The 13,846-nt window shown below is 41.1% G+C and overlaps 1 protein-coding gene across 1 annotated transcript in view; it reads right to left on the bottom strand.

Moving 5' to 3' along the window:
* Window positions 1–13,846, bottom strand: part of LOC137435018 (nebulin) — a gene marked incomplete at its 3' end in the record, with an annotated part of 363,563 nt that overhangs the window by 24,451 nt on the left and 325,266 nt on the right. Inside the window, 9 exon segments of the mRNA XM_078785019.1 lie at window positions 260–370; window positions 551–661; window positions 2,356–2,460; window positions 6,268–6,372; window positions 6,504–6,608; window positions 8,725–8,829; window positions 9,146–9,253; window positions 9,885–9,989; window positions 10,815–10,919. Coding sequence (XP_078641145.1) covers window positions 260–370; window positions 551–661; window positions 2,356–2,460; window positions 6,268–6,372; window positions 6,504–6,608; window positions 8,725–8,829; window positions 9,146–9,253; window positions 9,885–9,989; window positions 10,815–10,919 — 960 coding nt within the window.

Below are 13,846 nucleotides of genomic sequence, written 5' to 3'. Positions count from 1 at the left end.
CCCTTCTCTCCCCATCTTGTCTTCCGCTCCCTCTTTTTATATATTTTGTTTGTCTGGTTGATTTGTTTGTGAAATAAATGTTAGCTCTTTCACGAGCCTCGATTCAGTATACAAAAAAAAAAAAAATTTTTTAAAAAGGATAAGAGGCGACTCGTATAAAAACATAGAGTCGCAAACGAGCACTTAATTGCAACAATAGCATCTACAATGGAAAACATGCGATTATTGGGTGAGCCTACGGTTACAGGTTTCGACTCACGTTGCTCTGATGCTTGGCAACCTCAATGGCATGGATCACCTCGGGTGGTTCCATCATGTGTGAGTAATCTGATTTCCCTCTTTCCTTCTGAAACTTTTCCTTGTACACGTTCTATCAAGGAAATCATCATACAAAAAAAGCTCGTTTTACTTGGGGTTACCAAGTCGATTCATGGAAATATTCGAGCAATGAAGTGATGTTCGATCAAGTGAAGAGATTCATTGGAATTTTGGGGATTGTAATAAACCATTGTGAGCATTTATTTAAGTGGAGAGGCCCAGGAAGACTTACATTGCTCGTTATCTTTGCCATTTCCTTAGCATGTGTCGTGTCCTGTGTCTTTGGCAAATGTGCATAGGAGGTGAATGGCCGATCCTTGGAACTCTTTGCCTTGTACTTGTTCTGCAGGATAAAAAAGGGCCGCAAAAATACAGAGACAACATGTCATCAGATGTGAACTTTCCATCTGTGTGCCTAATCTTTCACACAGCAAGTGAAATGATAACTTCTTTACATGGGATTGCGACTCATACAGACACCAAGTGAATTGGCATTCTTATAATTACATTAAAAAAAAAAAATAACCACCTTTAGAGGCCATTTTTCCCCGCAAAGCGGGGGTTGGCCTTTTTCGGGAACCGTGGTTGTTGTTGTTTTTTCGGTCCCCTTTTTGAAGCAATGTTTTACGGCCGGATGCCCTTCCTGACGCCAACCCTTTTTGCCGCCTTTAACGACAAACAGGGAATTACCAGTGAACTGGTACTCAATTAGCCGACCTCGGAAGGATGACAGGCTGAGTCAACCCCCCTGGCGTTAATTCAGCGATCGACCGGGATTCGAACCCAGGATCCTTGGATCCGAAGCCGGCACTCTAGCCGCTAGCCCAACACCAGGGTCATAATTACATATCGAGTAAATTTACAATTCTTCATTAGGAAATAATTAAAGCAGAAACTAGAACGATACTCGTTAGAGCACATACGAGCCAGGCTGAGTAGTTTACGTTTTGTATCCCACCGATAGGCCGGATCTGCTTCTGGATCTTCAGAAAAATTGAATGAATTCGTCCTTGTCACACACCCAACACGTCCACCAAGTTTCGTCCAAAATCCATACCCAACTTTTTGAGATATCGTGATTTATATCGTTTTGGCCATATCTCTCAATGGTGAAGAATCACTTGAAAAACAAAAATATATATCGGATCCGGTTTCGGATCTTTACCAAAATCGAATTGTTTTGTCTTATTTCACACAAACAAAACTGTCCACCAAGTTTTCTCCGAATTTGTCCATAACTTTTTGAGATACAGTGATATATATCGTTTTTGGTTCTGTCTCTCAATGGTGAAGAATCACTTAAAAATTATATTATCTGGATGCGGATCCAGATCTTCACCAAAATCAAATCAATTCTTCCTTGTCACACACCAAACCTGTCCATCAAATTTCGTCAGAATCCGTCCATAATCTTTTGAGATATCCTACTTACAGACAGACAAACAGACAGGGGTGAAGACATAACCTCTGTCCACCTTTTGTGGCAAATTATTAACTATATAAATAAGTTAAGTTCAATTTTGTGTCTTTAAATTAGCCCAAGAAATACATGCGCAGTTCCAATTTGACTTGGTTTCATCAAACCTACCAACCGCCTTTAGAGGCCATTTTTCCCCACAGAGAAGGGATTGGCCTTTTTTGGGCACCGTGGTCCCCTTTTTGAAGCAATGTTTTATGGCCGGATGCCCTTCCTGCCGCCAACCCTGTTGGTCGCCTCTTGCGACACACAGGGAATTACCAGTGAACTGGTACTCAATTTGCCGACCTCGGAAGGATGACAGGCTGAGTCAACCCCCCTGGTGTTAATTCAGCGATCGACCGGGATTCGAACCCAGGATCCTAGGATCCCAAGCCGGCACCCTAACCGCCAGGCCAACACCAGGCTATTTTCATCAAACCTACATAGTAATTCATACATTAGTTTGCCTCTTGCACAGGTCAAACATGAACTATTTGTGTACATTTCAAGAGAAACCAAAATTATGTAGGACAAATACAGTTGTGAGGGAGAATGAGGAGTATGATATTGTTCCAAACCTCCGAGTAAAGTGAGGAAACATTCTTGTGGAGCTGGAGAAGTGGTGTTTCCTCCACACTCGTATACTTGTCCTTCGATTGCTCGTATGCTTTTTTGTACTTCACCTGCACACAGGAACAAAGTTTGTGTGAGATAGATCACGAGCATTTCCATAAATCAGGCTAGATAATTGGATGTACCTTGACTGGGACTGCGTACCACCTGCCCTCACCGATCATCCACAGTGTCCAATAATAAGTTTTTTTAAAGTATTAATTATCATGAAAGTGACATAGGCAATAATGTGGTCATTGTTGTCGTTCATATGCAGCATGTGACTGCAGGTTAGCATCAGTTCTCGTAAAGGGCGCAACAGTGCCACTGATGCAGTGACCCTTGTAGGTTAGAGCAGGGATTTGGAAATTGGCCAGATTGCTGGCGATAGCTCGCCCAATCTTGACATAGGAAACAATGTGTTAAAGGCTGAGAAAAAAATCATTTTTAGGTCAATACATTTTCAACACAAACGGAATGACCCAGGATTTATGAAATTCAATTTTATTATGTGAAATATTTCTTTAAAGAAAGAATGCCCATGAGAAGTCAACCAGGCCTCCCACATCCATGATCCAGTGACAAATTGAGTTAAGTGTGATAAAGTAATCTTTCAGGGTCAGTACACCTTTGTGTTCAGGGTGATTTTCAACAAAACGCTGACCATGATCTTCATTGCATATGACAGTTTATAGACAGGAACCTGAACTTCAAACCCCTTGGACTCAGAATTTGTATCAGGCTGGACAGCTTGGTTTACTTCTCAGTGACTCAAATCTACGAAACATCATATACATCTACTAAAATCTACTAAATCTATATAATCTACGAAACATCATATGCAATTTCACTTGCCCCCAGGAGCGTCGAGAGCCAGCCCGGGCACCGAGGCAAACAACCTCAGGGCCCCGACCCCCACCCTTTCTCTCTTGTATAACGTTTTAAGGAACTTTCTTTAATGAAAAACAAAAAACTTTAAAAAGAACAAATAGCCACTTTTACTGAGCCGTATGATCAAAAATAAAGGAGATAGCGGGACGTTTGGACTGATCGAGTCAATTCGCACCCTCGACTGTTGAACACTATTTCTCCATAAGATTGGCAAAAATACGTGAGAAGATGGTTAATAATTTAATTTGGACAAAGAGGATACAAACGCATGTCTTTGTAATGCACATTTCTGTTTAATAACTATTTTCTGTAAAGTTTGAAACTGTACCATTAACGGTGGTAAATGATATTTTGTTTCCGCCAAGAAACATTTGTATGTTAATTTGTATGTTAAAACAGTTAATGTATGTTTTGTTTCCGCCTCACCACATACAAGGCTTTCATCCGCAGCTCAATGAAATACTGCTCTCCCCTCTGGGCTGGTGCTCCTGCCTCACACCTAGCTCGTCTTCACGCTGTTGAAACCAAAGCTTTCAGAATCATTGGAATCTCCCGTGATGAAGCTTACTCCGAGGGCCTTTCACTCACTCACTCACTCACGGCAGGCATGTTGGTGGTCTTTCTGTCTTCTACCGACTCCTCTCTGGCCTTGCCCCCCCCCCCAGCTCTCTCTGTGCTCTGTCCCCCAAATATTCCTACAGGTCACACAAGATCTGCCTGCAACCCTCTTATGGTTAAACTGCCAAAATCAAGACTCTCTGCTCATCTTCACTCTTCCTTCACCTTCATTCCCCTTTTCTCCCCCCTCTGGAACAAACCCCCTCACTCCCTTCAATCCCACTCCTTCCTCCAGGTCTTTAAAACAGCTGTTCACCACCATCTCTTATCTTCCCCATCCAAAACCTTGATCTTTTCTACCCCTGCTAATTTCACCCCAGATCCACTTTTTTGAAATACCAACTGTTTTCCTGGAAGTCTTTGTAGTGTCCTTGTGTTTTACACTTCTCCCCCCCCCCAACCGCCACCCCCCCCCCCCCATTCCCACGTCTCCTCCCCCAAGCCCTCTCCCTCCCACAGATCTCCCAATGTCCCTGCTCTCAAATGTTGTGTTTGTGTGCTTCCCCTTCTCTCCCCATCTTGTCTACCGCTCCCCTTATTATATACTTTGTGTGTCTGATTTGATTTTTTGTGTGATTAATGTTAACTCTTTCATGAGCATCGATCTTGTATACAAAAAAAAATAAAAAAATAAAAATAAAAGAAGGGTGGTAAGGAAAGCAAAATCAGCTTCTGGGTTTAAATATAACGAAGAGGAAATGAGGATGAGCCGATGAGGGGTTTCAATGTACTGTTTAAAAAAAATTACAGGAGAATCTCGGGCCCCTCAACGGACCCCGGGCCCCGAGGCAGTGACCCCCCCCCCCCCCCCCGACCCCACTCTCGACGCCCCTGCCTGCCCCCAACTATTGAACAGGGCAATTCAACATACAACTTCAGAAAGTAAAAAGACCTCAAAAATGAGTGTTCATTCATCCTGATACAAAACATCTTTCTGGCCATTGTAAAGCTGTGTGGACATCATTCCCCAAATGCATCGCTAAAGCAATGAGTTCATTCCAAATGGCTGCCATTTCGTTTGTTATTTGCGTTCTTGAATGGAGTTCGACTCTAGATCCGAGCACTCAGTGGGTAAAGCATCAGGTGAAAGTGCTGATCATATGTTGGGTTGATTGAGCCATGAAAACTATATGCATGTCTTCACATATTTCTCCAAAATTTGAGGATTACGGAGGTCACTCTGAATTGCAATTTATTGGGAACATGTGGTAGTTATAGGAAGATAGGTTCTGATAATCTGTTTGTCCTAAAATCCATAATGTGATGACGATAGTAGTTGCTCAATTGTGCAGATGTTAGTACAGTAGCAAGGCAGTGGTAGATCATCATCCACCACCCCCGCTCTCCTTTCCCATCCTTCAACCCTCCGCCTTTACTCAAGACAAGAAATACAAGCGGCGTTTTTTAGTGATACAGACATAATGAAGTGATGTAGATGTTTTAATACCATGATGTTAATGTATATAATTGATGTTAGTCATTTCTTTCTTTTAGTCATTTCTTTTTCGATTAGGGGTTAATACCGCAAGGCCATGGATTGTTGGACAAACAAAGAAGAGTCTGTTGTTGAGGTGTTTTTTTTGTATACAATGTCGAGGCTCATGGAGGAGCTACAAAATTGGCCCAATTATTCAACCTTGGAGCATTCAAACATCATTTACTTATGAATGAAACTCCGTTTGCAAATGCTATTCATCGTTACTAGTATGGATTTCAATGCTATACAATGTCATCCTGGTGTTTCACAGGCAGAGTGAGGAATCAATGTGTATAACTCCCCATTGGCTGACATTAGTTAAATGTTGAAAGATGTTAAAAATCCCTCGGTGTCCTTCTTGGGGGGTAAGAGAGTTATCGCCGGCACCCTGAACAAACTATAAATTCCTGCACAGTCGGCCGAGTATCCTACGTCGGAGTGGCGACCTATACAGAATTGTAACCAGGAAACTGCTCAGCAGAACTGACACTTTGCATCGAGCATGGTGAATAATAATAATAATGATAATAATAATAATATTTTTAAAAATACTTAAAGATTGAAAATATTTAAAAAACCTTGGTGGTTTATGCAGATTGTAAATGTCTGGTTCTGAGAATTTTCTGAAGACCCAATGTGAAGACCTGCATCTTGGTTTCCTCTAAGTAAATTGAAGCTCTAGTTTCCGAGGTCTCTAATTTTACAGAATAAGAAACAAAAACAAGTGAGGAAAACCACCACCACCCTGACACAAACAAACATGCCTGGCGTTAATAAATGTTTAATTGTCAAGCATCACGTTATAGTTTATTTAAAAATGTGATACAAAATGGATCGATTTGTGTTGATGAGCAAATGCTTGAATCACACAAAAATACGATGGGCTACTCACGTTACTTGAGAGATCAGCTCCCTTCTCAAAGTGCATCTGGTTCTTGTCATCCACCACTGACAGCATGCATCCTTTAAATATCTCCCTGTCCATTTTGTATTCCACCTGGGTGGGCACAGCTTGGAATTAGCAACCCAATGATTCCGAGGAATTTTATATGCAGTGCGAACCTGCCATGATTTCCAGCTTTAATTATATAACTGCACACAAACCAAACCACGGAATTGCCAACTCACATCACTCTGCTGCAACGAGGCCTTGGCGGCTTGCACAAAGTCTGGTCGATCCATCGTCCACTGCCATTTGGCCTTGTTTCTCTCATATGCCGTCTTGTAGTCAAGCTGGAAAGAGTTACATACACAGTTTCAGATTGAACTTCTTCAATGTAAACACCGGCATGATAAATCTACACAAACCGTTGTTATTCACCTCCAAAATGTTTTACATATGTTACTTTGTCTACTGACCATGAACTCCCAACTTTCACAGCTCACACAAATAGTGGTGGATTTTAAACTTATAAATATATACGCAAAAAAAACAAATTGGCAAAGAGAATTGTGAAATATATGCTGAAAAAATGAAATGAATTATTCACAAATAAATGTTTACTTGTCATGTAAACTGGCACGGTGCCCCCATTACAGCAAAATTAACTTCAGCCAGTAATTACCTTCACCTGAGGAGAGGGTATTGCATTTGAGTCCGTTTGTTACTTGCAAAATCGAAGATTTTAAAATATATTGGTTGGTCTTGTGCATTATTCTCTGTCTGTCTGTCTGGCTGTTTGTCTGTTTGTTTGTCACCGGCCTACAGGTCACAATTCTAAACCGATCGTCACGAAACCTCACCAAGTTGTAGAGGTCGTCCCAATTGAGAAGCATTTTGATTTTGAGGTCAAAGGTCATCTGGAGGTCAAATTTCTAAAATCGCCATTTTCATCCGATTGACTTGGAAATTGAACAGCATTTGTATATTGAGTCACTAACTTGGGAAACCAACTATTTTTTAAGTCAAATGGTCAAAGGTCAACTCAAGGTCAAACTAGCAAAATCATCAATTTTCATCTGAAAAACCGTCAATTTTCATCCGATTGACTTGGAAATTGAATAGCATTTGCACATTGTGTCACTAACTTGGGAAACCAACTATCTTTGAAGTCAAAAGGTCAAAGGCCAACTCAAGGTCAAACTTCTAAAACATCAATTTTCATCTAAAAATCATCACTTTTCATCCTATTGACCTGAGCTTTGACCAAGATCGTCAATTTTGATCTTGATGAAATGGACAATTTGCTGGATGAATTGCAACCTTTTTTTCGGGGGCAGGAGGGTGGGGGGGGGGGGGGGTGGATTTTGCAAGTATCGTGCTCTGCATGACGTTTTCTCGTTTGTTTGTTTGTTTGTCTGTCTGTCTGTTTGTTTGTCCGCACAGAATAAATATGATTTTCTCTGCAACTGTTGGTCTGATAGACAGGAAATTTTCACCATAGGTGCAACTCCTCCTGTGGAATTTTTAAATGATAATTATGACATCATAAGTCACATGGTATTGGCGCCATCTTGGAAAAACTGAAAAACTTTGCACCTCTATATCTCCGAAAGCACTGCAAGAAAAAATTGAGACATGGCTCCTTATAAAGAACTCTCCATGGGGAATAATATATGTTAATGACAATGTTATAGGTGCCTCCATTATGACGTCACAATTGGGCAAGTACAAAACTTCATCCAATCAAGATTAAATTTCTTCAGTGTCATCTAGGGATAAATTGGTGGAGAAAAAAATAATAATGACATCATTGGTCACATGGTTCAGCCGCCATATTTGTTTTAACACAAAAGCTTTTAAAAAACACTAAAAACACGTCCTGGCGAGGGTCTGCAATCTCTGATTGCTCTTTCTTGTTTAATAATGCTTTCGTAATATTATCTTTTTGTTTTTTTTGTATACAAGGTCAAGGCTTGTGGAAAAGTGAGAACACTGGGCGGATCAGGACGCAACACAACAAAAGGAACAATAGAAAGAGGGCGACTTCTGGGGCACCAAAAGCAGGGTTGAAGGATAAAATAGAGGGAGACTTTTTTTTTTGTATACATAATCGAGGCTCGTGTAAGAGCTAACACATTAAACATGAAACCATGCACAGACACATAAAACATACAATAAAGGTAGTGGGAGACAAGAGAGGGGGAGAGAGAGAGGAAAGCATACAAGCACAACAACAGTAGAGAACATGGACGTCGGTAGATCTGTGGAAGCGAGAGGGCTGGGGGTTGGGGGAGAAGGATACACGGTATAAAACGAATGAAACTTGAACAAATAAGGGGAGTGGAGAGGAAGGAAGGGTAGGGTAGGATGTAGGGTTGGACAAGATGGATATTATTGCATGATATGCTGGTTTGCATATAGAGATAGTAGTGTAGAGCGTTGTAACAATAAGAAAGAAATGCTCACGTTGCTGTTTAACAGATATGCCTTCTTGCTAGCCATGATGTCTCGTGCATCCGGCATAATGTTCACCTGTGCCTTCGTCTTCTCGTACCCCTCCTTGTATTTAAGCTAGACAAGCATGATCGGGGCAAAGATCATGCAAATCACATGAAGAAGAATAAAAACACAAGTAAATACTTTTAACTTTCATTGCTTTGGAATCATATATTGCAAGCGCATGTACATTATTACATTTTTGTTTGTTTGCATACATGTGTCAACTGATTAAAGCAAATCTCCTGATCTGTTACGTGCCTCCCTTATCGTTTTGTGTATGACCTGGTCAAACAACAGTATGTAACTCAGCTAATAGGAATACCTTCTTCTAATTAGCTATTGTACTCTTTTTTTTTTCAAATTTCCATCTTCAGAACACAATCCCTACATTGCTGAAGATGTCCTTGACTTTGTTCATATGGAGCTGGAAGGAGGCGTCATGAACCGGTGTGTACCACTTTGCTTTGTTTTTGTTGTACTGTGCTTTGTAAACATTCTGTAAGACAGAAAAATACATCACATCCGAGTTAATTATCATTTCTCATACTTATCGCAACAGCACATATCATTATAACAAAATTAAACTTCAATGTCTCTCAATAAATCATTAAATTAACATGGCTAAATATCCAAGTACATAAAGAAGGAAACAAGAGAAATGCATTTGGCCCATCATGCCTGTGCTACATCCATATTCTCACTCCCACAAGGATGCAGCTCACCCAAAAGCAGGGAACTTGTGTAGAATACTGACAGACAATGGCACACACTTTTTGAAAACTACTTTGGGATATTTAACATCTAAAATCCAAATGCAGAGGAGACAGCAGGATTTAGCTCACCATCTGCAGGTCGGCACGTCGGCACGTCCCAACAGAGAAGGCTGGAGGTGTCGTTTTTGTAAAGTTCGACAATATGATGGATCAAACCCAAACTCAACGGCTTGATGGAAAACGCGATAACAACTTATTTACTCTGATGGTAATTCAATCGACAATTAAAAAAAAAAGTACAGCAGAGTTTTGATGAAGAGCTGGGAAAACCTGACGCACATTTATTTGTTTATTTATTTATTAATAAAATACAGGACTTGATAAGTGAGCAATTAATAATCACTGGGAGCTCACCTGGCTGACGAGTTTTTTGACCTTCTGTGCCAGAAGGTTTTCTGGAGTCTCGAAGACCGACGTGTACTTGTCCTTCTCTTGTTCATGATCATGCTTATACACCCGCTACAAACCGGACAAAAATAAATTTGCAAAATCATTTACAACAGTCACAAATCACCAACGGAATAATTGTCCATTTATATTATGACAAATGCAATTGACAATTGACTGGAAGATGACATGAAATGAAAGTGGAATTTAAGCCATGGCATTGAAGATGGAAAGCAAATGGTACAGAAATTGTCAAGCTGAGAATCATGCTTACAAAATATGTTCAACAGTGGTGCTACAACATGTCTTTGTGTGTGAAAAATGTGGTTTTCATTTTGTTTGTAACAACAAATGGAAATGAAAACAAGCAAAGAAAGAAGGAAACGCCTCACAGCAACAATGTTAAAGATAGCAATTCCGTGTGCATAGACGCATTGTGGGATAAGAGTACGATCTGACAATTGCAAAGGCTTGGAGGGCAGCAACAGAAGCCAGGGGAGACCAGCATACCCCATTGTGTAGATAATACACTAACCTCACCTGCAGGATGTCTGGCCTATGCACTTCCAGGCAGCATTTCTGCCACCTGCCATTGCATCACCTTGTACATGCACTAAATACATCGACGAAGACATGCAGCGACAAGTGGGAGGGTGTGGGAGGGCAAAGGCATTGGGGTCACATGCAGGTATAAGCAAGGGCTGGTGGCAAAGAAGAGGAAGGAGGAAAGCAGAGAGAGAGAGAGAGAGAGAGAGAGAGAGAGAGAGAGAGAGGCAGGCCAAAGACCCGCATATTTGGAGCCACTCGCATGCAGCTAAGAGCATTCATGGAGTGTCACGGCATCTTGGAGTGCAACATCGATGCCATGGAGTTTAACAGTGCACATTGCAATGGTACCTGGCTGTACTGTTCTTTCATTTTCTTGGCCAACACGTGCCTCGGTTCCTCCATCACAGTTTGGTACTTATCCTTCATTTTTTCAAAGTCCGCCTTGTATAATTTCTAAATGAGGACAGAATTGCAAGAAACACAAATCACAATAGCAGGGTTAGTTATTCTGCCAACTGCGGGAACACAATGCTCAAGGTAAGGCTTTAGCAAAAGCCTTGAAGTTTTACAAAAATACAACCACCTGAGCTGTCACACACTCCAATCATTATGGACTAAATTGTGAAAATATACACTGTAAGAAAGCAGCATCAGAAAAGGAATCAATTAATAGCTTGAAAGTATCACAAAAAATACTTCATATGTATAATGATGAGCAGATAACCAGGTTACACTGTGCTGTTGTAAGGGAATTTGTTCCCAATACAGTGTGGAATATTTAGGGAGTTTGCTAAAAATGTCCTTGGAAAGCATAACAGCACGGACCCACGGAAATCCCCCTTTGTAGTTTAAAATGTGACTTCAAGTTCCCAACCCTCCCCCTACCCCATCCTCCCAGCCCCAACTCCTCAACCCCAAGGCTTCAAACCCTCTCCACCCCAAGTCGTAAAACCCCCTCTCCAAGCTCTCTGTCACCCTCTCCACCCCCCACCATAACTGTTTTTCCTCGCTCCCCTCTTCTTCTTCGATCCTCAACAAGTTCTCAACCCCAACCCCCCCTCAGAGCCTCAACCCCCTCTTCCCAATTCTGTCCCCTATCTGCCTCTACCTCACACATCCCCCATGCCAACTGTCAGACCTCCATTCCCCCTGTCTTCTTCATGTCCTCAACTGTAGAAGTATAAAAACCAACACCAAGTCTGCATAATAGTCACTAACTAAGACTGTTAAGGTTCCTTGGTGAAGTAAATGGACAAAAATGTAATTATATGTTGGATGGAATTGATTCAATAGTTTGTAATTATATTATTGCCATGTCTGAGGCTCAGTTAACTCAGTACTAGCATATAAGACCCGTCGCTTCGCTGACGAGAACACCAATCGTTGCGTAATTGAAAAAAAAATAGGATGTTGTTGTTTGGTGTTAAAAACGACATTCAATGAAAGAAATGGGGAAAAATAAAATTAGGACATGTATAGGGAGAGTGTTAAAGGAATATTCATCACAGTTTTTTAGATGCTGAATTGCAAATAATATACAACAACACACTAAGAGGAAGTTCAAAATGACAAAAATTTTCACCCTCCCCCTCCCCTCTCTATTTTCTTTCGAAGGATAAAACATCTTTGTAGGGAGAGGGATAAGTGTTTGTCTGTTTGTTTGTCTGTTTACTTCCTGAGAGTGGTTTCATTGAAATCCAGTCTCAAGTTAATTCCTGGAAGATCCTTCTCTACGTGCAGGGATAACCAACGTCGCATGTTGGCATTTGCAGTTTTGACACGCATTTCCATGTACCAATTAAAAAAAGAAATTTTGAATCACAAACACTCCCGGGAGTTACCCGAATCCACCGTAGTTGGATTTATTGAAATCCGTTAATCCGTTCTCAAGTTATAACACGACAAACAGACAGACAGACAGACACAGCTCCTTTTATAATATAGATGCCTCAGCGCCAGGGCCTTTTTTCCCGGAAAATGGCCAAACAGTCTCTTACTGCACTGCGTTCAATTATTATCCTTTAGCGTTCCAAAAGTTCGCCAAATTGAGATGAAATTGACGGCACACGCACGAGAAGTAGATGTCTTGACCATGTTCGTTACCTTTTCAAGGGTTTATTTGTAATTTAAAAGTACAGGGAAGAGGGTAGACAAGAAGCTATCATAAACGGTACGAATCATGCGATCAAAGGCCAGATATAATTCATTGGTTTGCCGATAATTTAGGTTGGTCCATACTCCAGGCCATCCCACCCATGGGGTGGCCCCAATAAAAAACAGTCATCCAGTCTTCTTCCAAGCACTGCAGCTTATTTCACTGCCATGGCTCACACACATTGGCCAGACAGATTGTGACGTCTTATCGAGCCGCTTAAATGTGCCTTGAAACTTCAAATTCTTGGCCTGGCCTCACCTTACAGAAAGTCAGACATTTTACAACCTTACTGTATCTACCTTGTCTACAAATTACACATACTGCCTCCCCAGAGTCACGTGTAACAAATGACCTACTGATAGGTTCCTGTTTGTCGAGTAGACATTATTAAACAATTCTAATATGAATAAGAAGAATTCTAATTAGAATAAAGATAATGAAACTGAACTATGAAATCAAATAATTGTGCTCAGCAGCAGTTTATGCTGAACAAACTGGCAGGCAGGTGCAGTGTAATAGCTAAGGAATGTCACCGGACCACTCAAGTGGTCGGTGTCTATGTCCGAGTCAAGGAAAGCTGTAAGTTCGCTCTCACTGGGTGGGCCGGATGGGATTTACAGGTGTGTAAGAAAGTTGGCCAAACCTTTTAAGAATATGTTGTTCCCTAGCTTGCATGCAAACCAGCATTAATGAGATGAACTGAGGTTTGACGTGTGACCCACAAAGGGAGTAGTAATGATAAAATCGAAGCTGTCCTGCGCTGACACTCTGGGCTATGTAACACCCATCTTGAGTTCCGTATACAAGTGGTGGAGGGTTTCTACCATATCCAGAGATTGGTGTGGTGCTTGTACCACACAATCTTTCCGCACATGTGATGTAATAAACGATCTTATTATTTGAGTTTTGCATTTTGAGTTCAATAAAAGGATTGAATTGCTTCGACATGTTACATGTTAATATAACCGACTCGAAACACACGGACCATGTTACACTGACCAAAGTCCAGATATGGATCCCCCCTCCCCCCTTCCACGTAACATTTTGAATTGTTCCGTTAGTGGTGCAAACCAGCGAATTTGAGCCTATACACCACTCATGTGTGCTAGCCACAAAAAAGCACAAAACTCAAAATTGTGTGAATATCAATATGTGTACACCCACATGTACCGTCTGGAACCAAGAGGTCTTAAATGACGTATCATTCAGCATTATATGTGCTGTA

Source organism: Myxine glutinosa, chromosome 1 (assembly GCF_964187855.1).
Source record: "Myxine glutinosa chromosome 1, kmMyxGlut1.1, whole genome shotgun sequence".
In the NCBI taxonomy this organism is placed as follows: Eukaryota; Metazoa; Chordata; class Myxini; order Myxiniformes; family Myxinidae; genus Myxine; species Myxine glutinosa.
This window is presented reverse-complemented; position numbering and strand designations above follow the sequence as displayed.